This window comes from Amblyomma americanum, chromosome 1 (assembly GCF_052857255.1).
Source record: "Amblyomma americanum isolate KBUSLIRL-KWMA chromosome 1, ASM5285725v1, whole genome shotgun sequence".
In the NCBI taxonomy this organism is placed as follows: domain Eukaryota; kingdom Metazoa; phylum Arthropoda; class Arachnida; order Ixodida; family Ixodidae; genus Amblyomma; species Amblyomma americanum.
Genome location: NC_135497.1, coordinates 48,410,113 through 48,430,802, shown reverse-complemented (window position 1 = coordinate 48,430,802; position 20,690 = coordinate 48,410,113). Strand labels below are relative to the sequence as shown.

Below are 20,690 nucleotides of genomic sequence, written 5' to 3'. Positions count from 1 at the left end.
CAGATAAAAGCAGCCCTATCCTTTCTCACTATCGCTCCCCCTTCTTTCCCTTTCTCTGTCCTCTCCCTGTCCTTTCGTTCTTGGTAGTTGCATCTCAGGTGCTTCAGGTTTCGATGGCAGATGCCGCGGATAGCAATATCTTTTCCTTCCATTGTTATTTGATTAATAAATAGCCACTAACAACAGACCAAAGGAGCTTAATCACGAAACCGGTAACGCCGGCGGGTTACTGTTTTCTCTACACTCTTCAGCGATTCCACAGAACTACACAAGTGTGTGAATAGTACTTTTCAAAACCGTATAGAACAAAGATAATATTTCTTTCCCGCTGAATCGAATACGAGTAGAGTTGCACTGAAGGGTACGTAACATGAAACGAGTATATTAACTCTATGACCGTCATTTTATGTGTATAAGTAAAGAACGTTTTACTACTGATGTTGCCAGAAAATAAGCTAGCACCCTATCTTAGCACATGAGAGAGGGAGACAGCTACGTATCAGCCGTGACCTCCGAGATCGGACAATAAAGCATTGCACGCTGAAACTGCCTGAACCCTACTATGCCTCCCAATCCTGTGGACCATGTATTTGCATTATGAATGGCGCGAATCGAACGAATCGCGTCATGGCGCTGAACACTTGATCCCGCGCACATCGATCGCGACACCATGCAGCGCGGCGCCGGAGTGGGCCCTGTTTTTGAAACAGTCGTCGAATAGCTACGTCATGCTGCATTGACCCTTGTAGCAACTATTCAAAGAGTATTCATTAACTCCACAACACATTCGGTTCGGTTGCTAAACAATTAAAAATGCACTATTTGATCCTTTTAGTGAATCGAATAGTAGGATTTTTTTTCGATATTCGAAAATTTAGAAGACTGACCGATCCCTACGCGGGACTCAAGACTCACGGTGACTTTTCTTAAAACCACAGAGAGAAATAAACGCTGCCAAGACGTTGAAGAACGCATCGTCTGACGGGACGCTAGCCCGGGCTAACAACATCGCAACTGTTTCCTCGTCTTGCATCTGTGCCTCGTATAGTCAGTTGGCTTTTACCAGAGACAACCATATTGCTGGCATATTTCTGCTCACATATGATGACATTGTGGCATGATTTTCGTCAGCTCGTTGAACGTGCAGAGGTGGAAAATTTTGTCAGAGTGCGATATTTTAAGCGAATCTGCGTGGACTGCCAGCAGCCATTGCTCTCCAGAAAGTGCTCGCATTTTCGCTGATTTTTTTAAGTTTGTGAATGAGGAGGAGGTTAACCTATTGCTTTCTTGATCTTTTTTTCAATGTACCAGATTTCAGCGTCCGTCAAGTTATTGCAAAGTGTTTCGCGGCGCTGCCGATGTCAACAGCTTTTATACCAACCGGGCAGCCAACAGCCGAAAAGTAAGCGCACTTCCTTCGGCCTCAAGATGCACATTTACCTTTGCCTTATCTCCCCTCTTCCTGCGCATGATATTCAGTGAATCTGAACTAACGTGTACCAATGTATTAAACAAGTAAAATAGCTGGTGCAAGGGATAGGAATTTCCATAAAACAACGTTGCCGGCAGTCACTTCAGACGAACGCAGGTCTATCGCACGCCGCATTTTCGGAAATCACCAGTTGACGATAATTAGCAACATTAAAACAGCTGGATTTACGGAATAGGATTCAATTGGAAATATATAGGCGATCTGAAAAAAAAAACTGCAAATGCCAATTTTTCTTAAAATATAGGTTATTTAGGAACTTTCCTGTCACGCTGTGGCGGGAAAGCCTTTAAAATGAAACTGAGGAGGAATTGACGTTGTCTTGTATCGACAGAATACCATCTCCAAACCACAAAAGACCGCCTTTACTGAAAACAAAGCTCTTATGAGGTATAAACAGAGCAAAAACCAAAAAACAGGCATTGTAGCCAGAGCCCAATAAAGCGCGTACAAACTAGAAGAGGAAATACCCGAAAAACAGCACGCATATCTGAGGCTGACAAACGTGCATGAGGGTTACCAGGACTCTGGTTACACGTTTCAGTAATCAAGTAAGTTTTGTGCTGAAACAGCTAGTGCACTTATATCGAACTAGGAGTACGGAAAAAAGGCAACCTGAATGTTGGAAGCCGAAAGAAACCTATACTTTTCGCCGCCACCAGCTGCCAGCTGGGTTTCGGTATGTTTTGGTGCTTCGTGGCTGTGCGCTTTGCGTGCCCGCCTTGTTTCATTGTTGACGTGCCGCAGTTTTTAAGTGCGGAGCTGCAAGTGCCCAGTGCTCCTCAGAAGAAGTTCTTGTCATGGTATGCACCTACAACGAAGAAAACACCTGTGGCTGGGTAACGTTGCACAAGCCTCCAATTTAGCAAACGCACCGTCAACGTACCAAGACGCTGGGCGGCATAAGAAGTTATAAGGGGACTATTATTACAGAATTTATATAATTCCGTACGTACCAGTCTGAACTCGTAGGTCATGACGGTAGCTAGGCGATGACAGCTGTCACACCGGTAGCTTTTCTTGCTGCCTACATTGGGGAGTCATCGGCGCTAGGACATATTTGTTATCCAGCTAATCCGGCCACCTTGGCCCTCAAAAAAATCCTCGATCCTTTGTCAGAGGATCGAGACGGGAACTTTTGCAGCGCTGGCTCAAACGTGCACGAAGCGACAGCAGCGACGGCTGATACGTGCTTTCAACGTCCGGCCGGCGGTAATTTTCGTTTCAGCCTCTGCTAGGTCGCACTGCTCGCCGCCAGAAGTTATGGACTCCATGTTTACGTCAGTTTACGTCATTTTTCGGGTTTGAATCAGAGCAGCGGGCAAATCTTTTCAACTTCAAATCCAAGCCTTTTCGCAATACATGCATCTTTCGCTGCCCGGCAAAGCCACGAATTATCGGATTTTTTGCTAGACAAGAAAAAAAATTGACGGAGGTGACCTTAGCGTCCCTTTAATGGAGGGTCGACCTTGTGTGACCTCATACGGTGCAGTAGGACTTCAACCACTGGGGCGCATTGGTTGCGAATCCGGCAGCCCGAATTTGGCGCGCCATGTGTACTCTCACTGGCGCGCTGCCATTCGTGGTATGTTGAAAAGATGTGCTCAAACCGTTTCGCGCGGTGTCTTCAGGGCGCGAAAAATATTTACGCTCTTTAAGACTTTTGTTCCGTTCCGTCGTGTAACTACCTAATTAAAACTCTACGTCTGCATACAGAACTTTAGGAGTTGACTGTTTAATAATATTATCAGTATGAATAAAGTACCGTCATTAGTTTTTAATGAACAACTTTATTTTCATTGCGAACACATTTTCCAGTTTTTTTAATGAAATTTTATCTGACGTTAGCCGGTAAAATTGGAACAAATCTTGCAAAATTTTGAGTGAAAACTGGCTGTTACTATTTCACCTTGTTTGGGGAGAGGAACAAGTCAGATATTATACTTATCACCCATTTTCTTCGAATAATTCATAAGCAGCTTTTTATCTGTCGCTGGTAGGCGCTTTATTGCTCAGAAATTTGTAGTTTGCCGTTAGTAGGAGACAAATCAGTGCTTACATTGTAAAGATGCTCAGCGACATTGCGCCTATCCCAGCGATAAAACCAAAAGTGGCTGGCCTAAGGATGGACGCAGCTACTCTCAGCGAGCACTGGTGGCGCCGCTGAGGAAGACTGGCTCAGCCTCTATGAACGCGTTAGTACCTATAACAGGTGGCACCCTGCCTTAATGCTCACCAGTACCATGCTACCTATATATACCATTGCCACCGTCAAGGCAAACGCACTCTCTGCTTTTTTTAAACTCCGGCTTCTCTCCTCAAGTTTCGCGTCCGGAATTTTCGTTGCCACGATAGGCTTCCTTCGCTCTGTGCCAAGTCGCTGCGTCAGACACCGCCCTTGTTCGCGATCACGCAGCCTATCATCAGGCACCCTATCCTTCGACGGACGCCTTTACGACCGTGATGGCCTCCGATCTCCGTCCTGCCAAAATTGGCCAACTTCGGTACATTTTAGAATCTCTTCAGATATTTTTGATCTCATTAACATCCCGCGGGGCCAAGCTCGCCCTCTCTGTGAAGCACTGCATGGACACCGCGAATGCGTCTCCTATCCGTCGTCGACCTTACCGAGTCTCGCACGCAGAGCGACAGGTCATAAACGCCGAGGTTACAAAAATGCTTGCTAAGAACATTATCGAACCCTCCCACAGTCTCCATGCCCCGCCAGTCGTCCTTGTGAAGAAAAAGAATTAATGACTCATGGAGTTTTTGTGTTTATTATTGCCACCTGAATAATATCACCGAAAAATTGGCGTTGGCTTAGCTCTGGTTAATCCTAGTTGAATTGCGAAATATTCGTTTTCTCGGCACGTCGTCTACGCAGCGTCTCATTCCGACGCTCTCGAGAATTCAAACCGGTCTCTTCCGCAGTTGAAGAGTCACTCTGGGAAGGGGCACGACTTCTAGACGAATCTTCATTACGACGCTTCTCGACTCGTGCGGCGCGTTCTTCTGGAGTCTCTTTAGGGCGTTGCCTCTTCCTCGCTTCGTTCTATTGTTGTTGAGTCTCTTTCGCGCTCTCCATAACGACTACCGTACACTCAGGAGAAGCGCGCATATATATATACATGAAGGAAGCCAACAGTCACCGAAACCAAGGTGCAATGGGGAATGTTTTCTGTTTTTTTTCCCTTAACTTGTCTGCTAATAGCTTAACGAGGGTCTCGGTTCTGGCAGTCTTGATGCCATAGGTAGCATAAGAGGGCTCTCGCACAGTGCCCGCCCTCGCCGTTAGATGACGTTCCACGTCACACTCGCGGTATTTCAGGACGTGCTACGTCCGCCGCTATGGATGAGAGTGGCGCTGGGAAACACTCTCAAAGGTTCGCTTACACACAATAAACATAAATACCCACGAGAGCAGCAGATTGGACAGCCGTCGCCGTAGCTCAGTTGGTAAGAGCACCGGACGCGATATTCGGAGGTCGTGGGTTCGGATCCCGCCGGCGGCATGGTTGTTTTTTCTGCTGCTTTATGAGTAGTTTCATTTAAAAATCAAAGCTTAATTGAAGTATTTTTCTCCCACTAATCCGCACTATAAATTTAAAAAAAAAACAGAAAACATTCCCCATTGCACCTTGGTTTCGGTGACTGTTGGCTTCCTTCATGCATTTGTCAAACGAGTCCCTCATTTCCCTTAACTTGTCTGCTAATATATATATATATATATATATATATATATATATATATATATATATATATATATATATATATATATATATATATATATATATATATATATATATATATATATATGTATATATATATATATATATATATATATATATATATATATACCCCCGCGAGGCGACACCTCCTCTCTCTCTACCCCAGCGGAGCACATCTGGTGGAGCGAGCGACGACGGCAGCGGCGTCGACGCCGGCGCCATCTGTTGGAGTGCGGCTGCGGCGTTGCTAGGCAAAGCCACAGCCGATGTACGGCATACGACATGCCGAAATGGCTTGCTGGCTGGCGTAGTAAAGCTCTCGCTTTAAAAGGGTGTGTACCCCCACCAGCGAATCGACGACGCCTTCGATTGCCTCTACGGTGCGAAGTCCTTCTCCTCCATAGATCTTCGCTCCAGCTGTTGGCAGATAGCAATTGATAACCAAACCCTTGAGAAGACATCGTTTGTGGCACCTGATGGGTCGTGTCAGCTGATAGTTACGCCTTTTGACCAAATCAACGCGCCGGCAAGTTTCGTCACAAACCCTGCGCCACCATTGCAACTTTCACGAATCCAGAGGGGAAGCGCCAAGTGCTGCATAATGCCTTCAGATGCTTTCACGGCAATGCTACGATGGCGAGTACTAGACAAAATGATCTGAGAAATTTCAGGAAGGAAATTACACAACTGCCGGTTATGCTTCATTCAGAATTATCACAGCTGGACAGGAAGCTTGGCATCAAAATGTCCAAGCGTTCGTGTAGGCTGCACGACCGAGAAGTGGATTGTAGCAGTCCGGGCAGCAAGTCGACAACCTATGTCGCGTTCAACATCAGCCGTAGTGCCATGCATTTAAAGCTACATACTCAAATTACGTACACGTTACATTTCCTGCGACGTGCATTTAGAATTTTGATAGCGCTAGAGCTGCTTTCTATTTGCGAGCGTCTAACTGCACTTTTCTCGTTTGTGCGGCATCTCGCCGCGCTTTAGTTTCTTTGACATTTGTGGTTATCTGAAACACGTACAGGTGTCCACAAAAGTTTTCGGAACAAAAAATTTACAAGAAGGCTTAATTTCTGACCAGTATGAGCATGCAATGATGAATTGATGGATTTGCTCCGTACTTTTTCACGCGACGTGAACAATACACTTCTGAATGTCTGGTTGCGCCTCTATGTAGCAAAAAAATTCAACTTTTTCGCAATTTTGGCATTCGGAAAACTTTTGTGGGCACCCGTACGTACTGTCTGAATCGGGAGTTATCGGAATTCGAGGAATGGGGGATGATTTCAGCATTGTCACGCAAGCATATCTCCAAAAACGCACGAATGTATGACGGGATGTGTACTTCTATTGGTATTATTACCAAGCGACTGGGTTGAGAGGCAGCGCTGCAACTTGTTTTTTATCCAAGAACTGGCACCCAGTAAGCTTTGCTGCCAATAGCACGTACTGATGCCAGCAGAAGTTTTCTGAACGTCGAAATCGCGAAATAGCTGGATTTTCTCCCCTGCTGGAGGCGCGGCCAGGCCTTGAGGGGTGCACTGTGCAGGTCGCGCAGGAAAGTGCAAAGAACACTCTCCAGTATGTGGCTGCATGAAGTCTGCACTTGAGCTGCATGCTTAGATCGAGTGCCAAACGATCACGCTTTTTTTAAGATCTCCATGTCCAATAAACTTTTGTGTTCGCCTGTGTTGCGCGCCATGCGGATCACTCGCTCTAGTGCAAATTATCTGTAGTAGGTTTATTTTGCCTCATTTTGTATTCAGAACGATGGCTGCGAATTTGTGCCAAATTAGTCAACAAGCATCTACCCTAAGCACCTCGCGAACGTATACAAAAAAGCGCAACTGAAACGCATGTCAGTTGCAATAGTTAGCCGAGTCTATGCAGCCAAAAAGCCTTCAAGACATCAATGGTATCTGACTTGCTTCATACAGCATAATCATCCCATAGCAACCATGGTATGCACCACTCATTGGAGTCGTACGTTCCACTGATACCAAAGAGTGAATTTCCGCAACAAAATAAAACGCAACTGAACTGAGCCCTTCTGAGCGGCGTGAAGAACATTTTGCTATAGCCTTTAGTGGGCATGAAACCAGAAAAAGGGTATTCGTCGCACTGTAAAGCACAGCGCGTGATGCAACACAAGAGTACGGACGGCGGTCGTTAACAAAACGAAGCGAGGACTTGGGTGGAGCAGGTAGTGCGTGGAGCACTTTCGCCTACCCAGCATCATCATACCTGCCACGGCGGCACTGAAAGCGGTGCTGCTCCGCAGCGCTTTCTGGCCACTGTGCGGAGGCTATGATGGACGCCCTGCTGCACAGATGCAAGTGGTCCATGTGCTTCTGCTATCTTGACGATTTCATTGTATTCTCTCCCAGCTTTTCCTCTCCCCTCGATGACCATTCCAAGATTCTTTCATTTTTCCGTAATGCAGGCCTGCAGTTAAGCTTCTATAAAGGTCATTTTGCGCGTCGCCCGATCACAGTCTTGGGCCACGTCGTCGACGCTACGGGTTTTCACCCTTATGCAGTCCGATCCGAACCGAGAAAGACTTCCCGGTGCCGCATTCCTTCAAAGCCGTGCGGAGCGCCCTGGGGTTCTGCTCATACTTCCGTCGATTCGTGCCAGGTTTTGCCGACATCACCCGCTCCTCGGTGATCTGCTCAAAAAGAAAATGATTTTCTCCAGAGGACCGGTCCAAGCAAGCGCCCTTGTCGCGCTGATCTCGAAGCTCACCACCTTGACAAACTTGCCCCAGTTGTGTGTGGCCGCCCCTCTGAAGTCTGCACTCACGCTAGCGGCCACGGAATCGGCGCTGTGGTTTCTCAGCGGCAGTCTGGATCTGGCCATGCCATCGTCTACGCCACCCGCCTCCTCTCTACATCAGATGGCAATTGCTCAATCACACAACGAGAGTGCTTATAGTGTGGGCCAGGGGATTCCTTTTCGTTTAATGCTTGCTTGCCGCCTTGGTGTCTCTGGGGGACGGGACAGGCGAGCCGGCGAGCGGAGGTTTCCCCAAACACGGGAAGGGTCAACCTCGGCTTCGACCCCTGGACGTGGGTAGATAGCGACCAGTAAAAGGGGTATTCAAGCGGGCGATGTAATCCGTCTCTAAGTCACAGCGGCTGCGTGCACGTCATGCCTTCGAGAGTGCTCGCGGCGACGCTTTTCCCGGTTTCGCTCGGGCGGCCGCCGCCAGCCGAAGAGGGGACCTTTCGTTCGGCCGTTATGTTCAGTCCCTCCCTGTCTCTCCGGGAGATGTGGCCTTCGGTGCCATGCTTGGGGTGCAGCCCGCTGCTGTCTTTCTTTTAAACTAGTCGATGTGCTCTCCTAGGAAGGTGTTCTAGAGCCCCTTTAAAGCAAGCTTTTTTGGTGGGACCGAGGGGTGGTTTCGTCTGCTCACACTACAAGTCAGTCAAATGTATTATAAGTTTTTCCTTGCTTGTATCTTTCTTTCTGCTGTTATTGATGTTAATAAAGAGTTAAACATTCCGGAAGAGGCCTCGTGCTTCGTGATTGAGCAGTATCTATTCTGCAAGGCGTCAAGCATTTTACGGCCATCATCATCAACGTGTTTGTCTTTATAAGACCCAAGGGGAAAACCAACTGAGCCTTTCGGAAATTTCGCCCGTATTTGTACAGCCACCGTTTAACGGTTGTTACGTACCATCATGCGCTCTTCTGGCCATCTGCCCTGAAGGATCCTACAGGCCGGCTAGGTCGTTAGGCTTTACGCCGAGAAGGTTACGGTCACAGCGACACATAGATGCCGACTGACTCTCTCAATACCTCGTTAAACTTTTTCACCGTTCTGGCAGTGACTGCGGCGCTGGTCTGTTCTGTGCTGTTGTTCGCTTCGGCGAAGAGCAGCGACAGTATTCCGAGATGTTCTCTATTTGCGACCGCCTCCTCCTCCTCTTCCTCCTTCTCTTCTAATTTTGCTCTTCGGTTTGTGCTGAATAATGACACTTGATGCCACAGAAGCCTTAGCCCGACAGCTCCGACCTCCTTCTCGTTGTGCCCAAGAACCTTCGCACTGATGTCCTCAAAGAGCTCCATAATCTTCGCACTGCTGGTCATCTGGTTGCAACGCGTACTTTCGCCCGTGAGCGTCGTCGCTTCTTTTGGCCTCTCCTTTACCTTTCTGTATGCCCATTTGTTGGTAGCTGGGACCAGTGCCAGCGCCGGGAACGCCTTGTCGTTCTCTCAGCGGGCATGCTCAAACCTATTGACATGCTCCTCGAAACTTTCTATCGTATCGGCATAGACCTTTTGGGCCCATTTTCTGAGCCTCTCTTCGGCAACAAATGGGTTGTAATTATTACGGGCTATGCTAGCGGCTACACAATCACGCGGGCACTAACCATCAGTACTGCTATTGGTTTTGCCAGCTTCCTCCTGTACGACCTCATCCGCCGTCATGGTGCCCCCCGCGGACTTCTTACCGAACACGGCTGCTGTTTTCTACCCAAAGTTGTCGACGACATTCTCCGTTCCTGCTCGACAAAACATAAGCTACCGCTGCCTATCACCCCGAAACGAACGGCTTCACAGAGCGCTTCAACCCCACTCTCATCGATATTCCCGCAATGAACCATTTCTCTGGACTACCGTGACTTGCATGTCACCGTGACATTCATAGGTGACTTTCGCATACGTGGCTTCCGCATACAACTCCTCTTGTCATGGCAGTGCCGTTTACGCATCGTTATATCTTTTGTAGAACGGTGAGCCCCAATTAACTTCTGCAATCCCGACTACTAGCCCCACGGGCCTCACAACCAGGACTACTACTACTGCCTCCATTGCATGATCTCCTTCTACCCTGCCAAAGTGAAATTTTGTAAAATAAATTGAACAGCGTTTTACAAAAGACTTCTGAATCAAGATTTCTACACCAATTTAATGAGAAGGATTGACATGAATGATTTTATTCTTTGAAGATTATTTTTGATGTCGAATGACGCTTAAGAAAGGTGAAATGATGAGCTAAGAAAACTTGCTAGGGTAAGGTGACCGCACCTGACCCAAGACAGGTGTAGTTGGAGGTGACGTTTTTGCTGTGTTTTGTTTCATGGTGCATAAAGAACTAAGGCTATCACGAGCCAAACGCGTGTTGGAGGTGGAATTGAGACGCCTTTGTCCTAGAGTGGACTTCAGAACTTAGCATTCCCACAGTAATTTTCCATGGGGCAGCCGCACAAGCTAGAAGTGATGTTTCCTCAGATTTTTTGCGCTTGAAGACTGCTGCCGCGCCTTTCCGGATTGACGCCTACGCAGGCGCACACTATCCGTGGCTTCGGCAGTGCGAGAACGCTCGTCCCTCGAGCTACACAGCATGGCGCAAAGGTTTTTTTTTTCTTTGGAATGTGTGGTGTTATGATCGTGCTTCTGGCCACGAGGGCCGGAGCAAGAGACAACTGAGAATCGTAAACAAAGCGGACAACCTCGCGACGGCCGCATACCGGATGTCTTTGTCGGGGGAAAAAAGGAAAGGGTTCCCTCGATCGCACCTGCAGCGGGGTCCCCCACCGGCTGCCAATGAGTACCAGGAAGCGCTACGGGGTCAATGCCTGTCTCATCCTCGACAACGGCGCCAGCTGGCCTTTCTTGAAAGCCGCTGACGCAGCTCTGTCAGCATAATTGACCGTGTCGAGAAGAACCAGGGATCAGCAGGGTCCAATCATAATGTTTTGACATCGGCATTCGTCTCCCAAAGGGAAGCTGACAGCCGGGCCCATGCACTCATAAGAAACACCTGCGACCACCTGCAAACCATGGTAAGGCCACTCCTGGAAATTCCTGGGTCTGCCCGACGTGGAGGGCACCCTCCTCTCAAGCTCAACACGTGACAGGGGCGTGTCCCCTGGGGAGAGAGTGCATGATCTGCCACAGTGAACTTGGGCACGCTTTCCTCAGCAAACCCGGCCTCCATCTAGAGAATTCAGGAAAGAAAAACCTTATAAAACTCTGCGCACAGTACGGCCGAGGAGCTTGCGCTCCTGGAGAGGTGTCCCTCACATCAAGTAGCTTCCTCACATCGAGACTCTTTCACTGAGAAGCACTCTCAGTTGCTGCACGTGTACATAGTGTAAATATCTGTATAAAGTTTTCGTTGCAGTCCTCGTTACCCTGTCTCCGATCATCCTCGTCCCATCCCCGGTCTGGCCATGCTACCCGCGTCGCAAAGTAGGCGCAGACTTGATGATGTTTTCAGGCAGCATCTACCGCGTTTTCCCAGTGCTGAACTCGCCGCCCGTGTGCTGGCCCTCGGCTCCCGGATACGTGCAGCGTCCGAGAGCCACTTCAAAGATTTTGGCGGCTTCTTACGAGCGCGCGTGCAACCAGATGACGACATAGTTTGCGGAAGCGTGAGGATCTCGATGCGTGCAGATGGTAGTCGCGTGATGACGAGTGAGAGCCCACCCCACATGAAAACGACGTAGGTAGCCTAAGGCAGGTGCGGAGGATGGTCACGTGATCGGTGTGAGCGAACGGACGCGTCGGCACCGGGGGAAGTCGCAAATACAGCTCTTGCTGTAAACGTTTGTTCGTGGATGTTTTGAATACGATTATGTCGACTTCAAGCGGAGAGTCTTAAGCACGAGATTATTTTAGCTCCTATCCCCGCAAATTGCGGCGGTTATCAGCCGTGAGCAGTGCTTGCATAGAGCCGATCTTGGCTGCAAAAAATTCCGGACTTTTTGGCCAGAATGGTAGAGAGCAGGAAGACAACTTCAGTTCAAGCGGGATTCGAAGCAGAGGCAAGGAAGAACTTTCGTTTCCCGATGCCATAGACCGCAAGGTCAACGCCACAGCCTCTCAGGAGGTGGGTCCTAGATGGTAGCCTCTGAAGCATATCTTGTAAATGGCCTCTTCCTAATATGTTGTCCGCTCAAAGGCTTGGATTTAGCGCTGCCGTGGCAGTGGAGCCAGTTGTCTGAACCGACAGAAACATCCGACTGCTTCGAAAATGTGAGCTTTATGCAGCCGCACACGAAAACGGAAGGGGGCGAAAGCAGCCAAACTCATCACGAAGGCTGATGAGGAGCGGGCGAGTCCTATAAGGTACGTCAGATTCCAAAAGCAGCGAAGAACGCTTAGCGCACTGCCCATTACATGAAGGAGGAGCGGCAAAACGTGGCGGCACATAAAGCATAAAAAGCGTCAATGGAATCAGAGCACGCTGCTTAATTTTTAACCAAGCGGCTGTTGACATAGGCTGTCCAAGCCTAGAAAACAGATAGAGAGACGTTGTATGCTGCCTAGCTCGAAGAACAGAAGCGGGCAAGACTGCGGCACAGACAGCGACACAGCAGAAATCAAGACTTTCTCTGGACACGCTTGGAAACCTCGTTACATGTCAGTGAAGTTGTTTCTTCGGGCAATGCTAGCGTTCCTCTCTTGCTCTGCAGCTCTGGAAGGTTTTCAAGGTTATCATAGTTTATGAAATATTTGTCGTAGGTTTTCCTCTCGTTCTTCATAACTACTACCAAGTTTTTCAGACATGCGTCGTTTTATTCCGGCGCGAATGTATGTCAAAGCTTGCCTTTCCCGTGGCCTGAGATCTGATGGTATTTACGGGAAACACAGCATTTTCGATGCCAAAAATATTCTCTGCACTTTAATGATCACTTCTCTCTTGACTAACAAAATTTTTAGGCTTGTACTAGGTCGTCTCAGGAATTTTATGGAAGGACTCATCGTTTGCATTCACTACTTCAGTCATTCAACGCGTGTACAGAGTGTTACTCTAGTGAAACTTGTGATGCCATCGCTGCATCACACGATCCGTACCTTACCGCGGACTGAGTCTAGGTTTTCGGTTTTCGCAGCTCCAAGCTATATTCGATCATTTTTATGAAAACCGGTTTGATATTGTGAAGAGTGGATACTCAGAGGACTGTGATGTTACTGCAAATTCAAAATGTCCGAGAAAATCCCGAAGCGCAATTGCAGAGGTTCTAGAATTAGACGAGTTTAAGAGCCTTTAAGATGCTTTACTTTACTTCGCATACTTTACATGCAAGTGAAATATGCGGTCTTTTAGGGCTAGCATTTGAAATGGTGACGTAATCGCCGATTGAAATCGCGGAAGCCTTCAAGCTTCTACGCAGAGCAAAGCGCCAAGTGGAGTGTGTATGATGACGTCATGAACGATCCAGGCACATTTCCAGCAATATAAACGCTTGCGTTCAAGGAGGAAAACCAGCGGCAACGAAGACGAAGCCTGCCAGGCGTTGCTTGGCAGCACCCATGAAATGACGCACAGAAGGGTGTGGTTTACGGCAGTGGGAATTTGAAATTTTACCGTCCGTGAAGTCACATCGATCATCCCGGCACTCCTCCGGTGCTGTGAAAAATAGCCTGAACTTTAATTCTCGTTTACGTCTCTATATTTAATTGCTAGGGCAAAAACGCTCGACATGCCTTACCTACAGCTTGTGTAGACTTGAATCATTTGAATATCGCGCAATACTCAAAGAGTGGTCCTTTTGACTTTTAATTAGGAATGTCCTGGGCCGTATTTTTTCACAATATATTCCTTATTTATCCTTGTGGATCACTGCGAATCGTCAATCCGTCATTCGATATCAGATCCCCCCGACAATGCTTCACACTACTTTTACTGTTTTAAACTAAGGCCACAGACTGTGGGCATTGTGTTAGTGACAGGTACAATGTAGTTATGAATCGCTAAAAAAGCTGCTGCAAAATACCGATATGTTTTCGGAGGCTGCTTTTACGCAGTGTTCGTGATCATAAATGCAAAGCTAAGAAATCTCGTTAGACACAAGTCGTTGTACGTTATGCACCCATTCATTGCGCCTGTCGATGTCATACAGCAACGATCACAGAGTTACTGACCATGTGACAGGGGCAACGGAGAATCCGAGGAGGAGGCGTCCAGCAGCAGCAACCCTGATGGCTCGCGAGGAAATCGTGCTCGCCAAGGAAGAAGGGCCGGAGCAGCGAGGTAAGCAAGGACTGCCACTGCCTTTGGCGCCACGCCGCCTGCATGAAACCCGCTGAGTTATGTTCCTTATCCGCCAACTTCGCAGCACTCGCGGATGTTTAGAGCATGCTTTCATTAGTTGCAGAAGAGGAATTGGTTCCCCACTTGCCCTCTCGACTCTGAATGCCACCTGATGTGTCTTTTCATTTTGTTTTGTTTTTCGTTTTTATCACGCGGATATCAGTGGCGAACGCCCTCCCCCTACTCCTTGCCCCAGTTGAAAAAAATAATAAAATAAACAAACAGGCCACAGAGCACGGGACGTGAGTGCTTACCTGCAGCTTCATCCACCTGGATTTAATTCAACAAGGCCGTGTTACTCATACTGCCAGATGACTAGCTACTCACGATTGCTGCTTTGTGGACCCATGTTATACGCTTGAGCAGCTTACGTCTGGTGCACAATGTGACAGGCACGGTCTCAGCTGTCAGGACGGTGTGATGTAAATGGCACCATGAGCGTGAAAGCCACCTATTAAAAAAATGACAACGCGCATGCGCCGATTTCGCGTGTTTGCCGGGTGGTGTACTGCAGTTATAACAAAATCACTCGATCATGCTTTTAACTGGTACGCGGAACATCGAGGGCATTTCGCAGGATGATCGAGCAGTATTTGAAAAGAGTCGAGTGCGAACTAAATGCCAAAAAAGTTTTACTGAACGATTAAAGTACCATACTTAAACATGCACGTTGTGTCAAGCGATAATGGAAGGTTTTTGGGCGTCCGGATACTTCCTTCCACACGAGCCTACAAAAAAGCACCGTGAACTCAGGCCTCGTTTCGTTTCACTGGAAAAAACGGCCAAACACATAATTGAGAAACAGAAGAAAAATTCGCAAATAGATACATTAACCACAAAACGGCAGGAGTCACAGAGAAATTTCTATTTATATAAACATTTTACACTTCCTCGTTTCATGACGGTCATTAGCGCAAACATCTAAGGACGTTTGGAACACCAGGGTAAATGTTATTGACAAACTATATCCTTGATTAAGCTGCTGATTTGCTAACTGTTTATTTCAAGAATGCTAAATAACTTGTAGCAAGCGTACAGAACAAAAGATTTGGCAATTTCAGTTTTCGTTCACGGTTTGGTGCGGCACAGTTCACCGTGTCAGCCTGACGGAGGGAGTCATTTGGCCTCTCGGCAAGGGAAGCAAGAGGACTGCCGGCGCTGCGCGGTAGTTCCTTGTTCGCGACAGAAGGGAGCGTTCAGTGTTTTCTTCGAAGGAGCAAGGATGAAACTACTTATAAAAACAAGCATTATTTATTTTCAACTTAGCCCCCGACAATTCAGTGCACTTCGCACTCTTTTATTTATCCCACTAAAAAAAAAGGCTTTTGGCTACTCTTCAAACATCGCCGTCATTGTGTGCTTGACATCTTCATCGTTTAAACATAGTTGACCCCGCCAGTGGTTCCAGGAAGCCAATAATAAAAGACCTTGACTGCAGGGTCGGTGATTTAGCTGCTCTGATCCCCATTGCTCCTTGGCAGCGAGCTTTTGCTTTTACAGTGGCGCGTCGTCATCAAGAAGCAGCTCGCCCGCTCAGAGCTTTCATGGCCTCATCTCTTTGATGGCCTCTTCCTAAGCAGCGACTGTAAGGGCCCTTCGTGTTACAATAGTCGTCTGTGGTATGGATTCTAAAAGCATAAATTCAGTATTGCCCCTGAAAGTTGTCATGAGTTATCCAGCAGACTGTTCAGCCCTAGGCGTTTTAGGAGTAGAGGAAGTCTCGTACTTCCACTGCATGGACTACATTTTAGACTGAGGGTCTTCGTGGCACATCAGAGCCTCCTCCACTGTCACCAAACGTTGAAAAATGACGCAGTGCACTGAATGAATGAATAGCCATTTCCATGGGAAGGTCCTTTAGAAGGCCATTTATTGAACATCTCGTTGTTATGAAGTGCAATTCTCCTGAAACGGGATACAGCGAACCACCGACAAACTTTACTGGCCGTTTCGCGCGGACTAAGGCGATTTGTAAGGGTTCCGAATGGTGCCATGGTCGCAGAAATAAAGCACCGTGGCGGTGCGCTTGCAGTTTTCAAGGTATCGATATCCCGGTGATCTAAGGGCCAGCGGCGAAAGTGGCAAGCGTTTAACAGTTTCCATTGACCGCAAGGCAGCCATCGTCTGAGCTTTCGGTCTGGCGTTCCCATTCTCCAGAAGACAACGCCGTCATGCGAAGAAGTGTTGTGGCCGGCGTACATGTGAGCTGTGCGGAAGAAGCTCGCCGAGATGTAATCCCGACATCGCCGCCGCGTGCCCTTTTTTAATGCCGCCTGTATCGTCTCCTGCACCTAGACAACGGAGTTTAATACCCCTGTCACACGGGCACTTTCGATCCTCATTGAGTCAATGCTCATCGAACTCAATGCAGATCGACGGTTGTCACACGGCCACTTTCAAGCGCAATCGAGCTCGATCCTGCTTGACTCGATGCCGATTCCTCAAGAGTGCTTGAGGTTCCAAGCACAATCGAGAACACTCTCGCTCTCATGAAGCTATAAAAATAAACACAAATTAACAAAACCAAACCACAATTGTTGTTGTTGTAATTGATTAAAATGTAACAGCACATTTTTCAGGTACTATGCCTGCTTATATGCAAACATTTGAAAACAATCTCTACACCACGCTCCAAGCTTCGCCGTCAGTGTAAACAAAGATGGCGTCCTCCTGCTCGTCGGCGCGGAAACTGTGGAGCGAGCGCGAGACAGCCGCTCTCATCGACTGCTGGCAGGACCGCCTAAATAATTTGCGGTGCCAGAAGAGAAACGCCGCAGACTATGCAGAAATCGCGGAGGCGTTGCGGGCCCTCGGGTTGCATCGCACAGCAGCAGAGGTGCGCCACAAAAACCTGGCGCAGATACGCAATGTACCGATTTGGCTACGGATTTGGCTGCCGCTGCCCCCGACTGCACAGTGTTGCCGGACATAGCCATGTTATGGCTGTCGGCGGAATATTTGGCGCCACCTAACACACATGAGAGAAACTTCTCAATGAGCATTGAAAATGCCCATGTAGCACCGGATGTTTCGAGCGTACTCGAAAATCTCGATGCAGATCGAGCTCAATGAGGATCGAAAGTGCCCGTGTGGCAGGGGTACTACATTGTGAACAGGTCGCATCTGTCGTCTACAATATATTGCCACCAAGATCCATTTCCTAGGCTCATTCAAGCGCTGCGACGCCAAAAGCAGTGAGTGGCACGCCCTGCCTATCAGGAAGTGCCTTTATCCGGGCGATCCTGGCGGCCACTCGTCTCCTCGGCCTCACCGCCGTGGTCGTCCGTGTCGCCGCTTCGCTCTGGTCCTTTAAGCCCGTTTCACATGCAAGCGAACCGCTCGCGAACTCCGCCGCCGCGGCGCATACACCCTCTCTCAAGCGGCGGAGGAAGCCCCAGCGGCTGGAGCGGCGAGGTTCGGGCAAGTTGGAAATTTTCGCGGCGGCGACGCGGCAGCACCGTATCTCAACCAATGACCGACCGGCAAGGGTGGCTAGACTGGCCCGGCGTTGCCACGCGAGTTTGTACGCCGCACGTACGAACTTTTGTTTAGGAAAGAAATTGTATAAAGCTCTGTTTAATGCTTGAAACGCAATAATTTTATTTATTTAAATAAATTATGAAAAGAAATGACAAAACGATGCTTCTATACTACGCTTTTTTTGTGTTTGCAGGCCACCGAAACCGGTTGCAGGCGCATATCTTTTGCCCGCAACATTGGTTTTCGCAGCGCTGGGAAACGCGTAGCGGCGATGCATGTAAAACGAAAGCTCGCGAACCGCTTCGCAGCGCCGCGCCGCTGTTCGCTCTGTTCGCCAATTCGCTTGCATGTGAACCGCCCTTTATAACGCTTTCCGCCTCTCTCCATCCTCAAGCTGCATGGCGCCGACAACAGGTTTACAGCGATGGCCGCGAGGGGCAGTTTGATCATACCTTGCAGCTATTCTGTGTCCAGTTCATTGTTATTTTACCCTCATATTTAACATACGTGGAACACTGTTTCCCACAGAACTATAGAACATCAACTAAAACTTTGTTACGCGTATTTTGTTTGTGAGCATGATTCCGCCTATTCAAGTAGAATGTTTTTTAACTTTCACTTAGCATTTGTTACTCACGTGCCCCCCCCCCCCCCCTCTTCTTAACAGTGGTGTGTAGAAACAGACCTGAAAATAATTTTCTTTCTGTCTTCATGCAGCCGTTGACTGCAATGAAGCCTCTTCCGAAGAGAGAGCAACTGCCTCTTCGCAGTGATCGCTGCAGACATGTGCAGACACCCTATAGATGTGCTAGTATGACGCGCTACAGCACTCCGTATACCATGCAGGGGAGCCCGGCCAGGACGAGAGGCGCCGGCTGAGTCCGGTGCCGAGCCGGCAGGCGGGCTTGATGACTCGCTGAAGGGAGCAGCTGCTCCAGGCGGATCTCGCGGCCTCCCCGCGCGCAGACCAGAGGGCCGCAGGGGCCGGTAAGCATGTCTTGCCACTCAAGGCATCTGCATGACACGCGCTGGGCGCTGCTCCTTTCTGGGCGAAAAACGGCTACTCTTTTTCATCAGCGTTTCATTTCACTTCCCTCTTCAAATATTGTTGTGTTCAAAGCATGACACCGAATACTAAAGAAAAGCAGAAGCGAGACGAAAGTCTTAAAAGTATCCTTCACGCGCCAGACTTCAACCGGCCTCATATTTTGCGCTATAGTGGAAGCCACAGTGTTAGAATTATTGTGGTGGAATGATTCGGAATAGTGTCGAGGGCCTGCGCATCTTACACGCATTTAGAATTTCTCTGCAAAGACCTCTTTCTTTTTCACTAGAATAAATTAAATATCTTCGCAAATATATCTGCGAAACATGTAAGCACATTTTGCAACTATACAAGGCTTTCGACGATATAAAGCACCGCGAAGAGTTTTGTGCCGATCGCAGCCGCCTTGCATGCGCAGCTACGCGGATAAACCAGCGCTCGTGCTGTCGTTTGCTTCCGTCGTCCTTGTCTTATTTGCGCTATTTTTTGAATGAGTACATACCAACTCACACAGTCTTCTACTTAAAGCTTGAAGTTCGGCGGCAAATACCTCGGCGTGCTAGCATCGTAGCGAATGCAAAAGTACAATACCAGCACGTCTATGCTTTTGATATCAACTTGTGTGCTTGCTATATACAGTACCTAAAATGCTTGTCAACTGATTTTAGTCAATTACGCGATCGTCCAAAATTATTCTCTCACTTATTGTCTCTACGTGGATACCTGACTTACCTACAACAACCGCTTTAGTGTACTGCTCAACGTTCCTTCCTGAAAGCCTGATTTTGAACGCCCCCTATAAGACTGCTTTAAAGGATATAACAAGACATCTACGTATTGATTAATACTGCCGTGTAAAAAAAAGGCTGCAATGTGAAAAATTATGCACTTATCGTTGTTTTATGCGCGTTCTTCGGATTCTGTGCTCCTCAAGTCAGGTACCTGGATTCTTCGCTGCTCGCTTTTTGTGGAGTGAGGTTTCATATTTCTGTGCTACATCAGGACAGCTACGAACAGGACGCTGTTTGGCATGCTTGCTTGGAAGACATTCAGAAAAAAAAGAAGTTGTCAGTATCCAGTGTTTGAAATGGTCGAGCTGAGCACAGTACAGCTCGCAACCGGCAGGAGAGACGAGTGGAGCGCAAATAATAAAATGGAATGATCAGCGCAAGGAAAGACCGTAGTCCATTATGCTTTATCTCATAGCAACATCTTTGACCAGCGCCTATTCTCTAGTGCTTATAGTTGCAACGATCGTTTCGGAGGATGGCCTATAGTTTTAGTTACTTGTTTAGGCGCCGCGTTGGCTGTTTGGTTATGGCGCTCGGCTGCTGGCCCGAAAGACGCGGATTCGAACACGGCCGCGGTGGTCGAATTTCGATGGAGGCAAAATTATAGTGACCCGTGTGCTGTGCGATGTCAGTGCACGTTAAAGAAACCTAGGTGGTCGAAATTCCCGAGCCCTTCACTACGGCGTCTCTCATGACCTGAGTCGCTTTGTGACGTTAAACCCCTATAAACCATAAACCAAACTTTAGACTACTTGTGTGCTTTGAAGGCAAACGCAATATTTTTAATTTAAATTTTCTCCTCCCTTTATAAAGACACACGTACGTATTAGCATGACGTCGTAAGCCAACGCACGTGCTAGGTTTAGCTTTATTCGCTGAATGGCAAATTGGCCGATGGCCGATTGGTTGCGTGCTCACTTCGCAATCTCCTTGGTTCAACTCCCCGCATTTTCGGAGGAATTTCATTTTACTTTGCTGATGACCTCACAAGGTCACGAGGGTTTTGGTACCACTTTTCCAGGACAAGCGCAGGGCTCTGTTGTTAAGCCATATAAGGCTTGCGCCTTGCAAAATATTATGGATTATCTGCGACGAGCTTCAT

General features: G+C 48.1%; 1 protein-coding gene across 1 annotated transcript in view; it reads left to right on the top strand.

Moving 5' to 3' along the window:
• The window catches only part of LOC144134264 (uncharacterized), a 75,188-nt gene that overhangs the window by 28,604 nt on the left and 25,894 nt on the right, over positions 1–20,690 (top strand). Inside the window, exons 4-6 of the mRNA XM_077667236.1 lie at positions 1,312–1,402; positions 14,114–14,212; positions 18,599–18,739. Coding sequence (XP_077523362.1) covers positions 1,359–1,402; positions 14,114–14,212; positions 18,599–18,739 — 284 coding nt within the window. The 5' untranslated portion in view covers positions 1,312–1,358. The remainder of the gene's footprint in view (positions 1–1,311; positions 1,403–14,113; positions 14,213–18,598; positions 18,740–20,690) is intronic.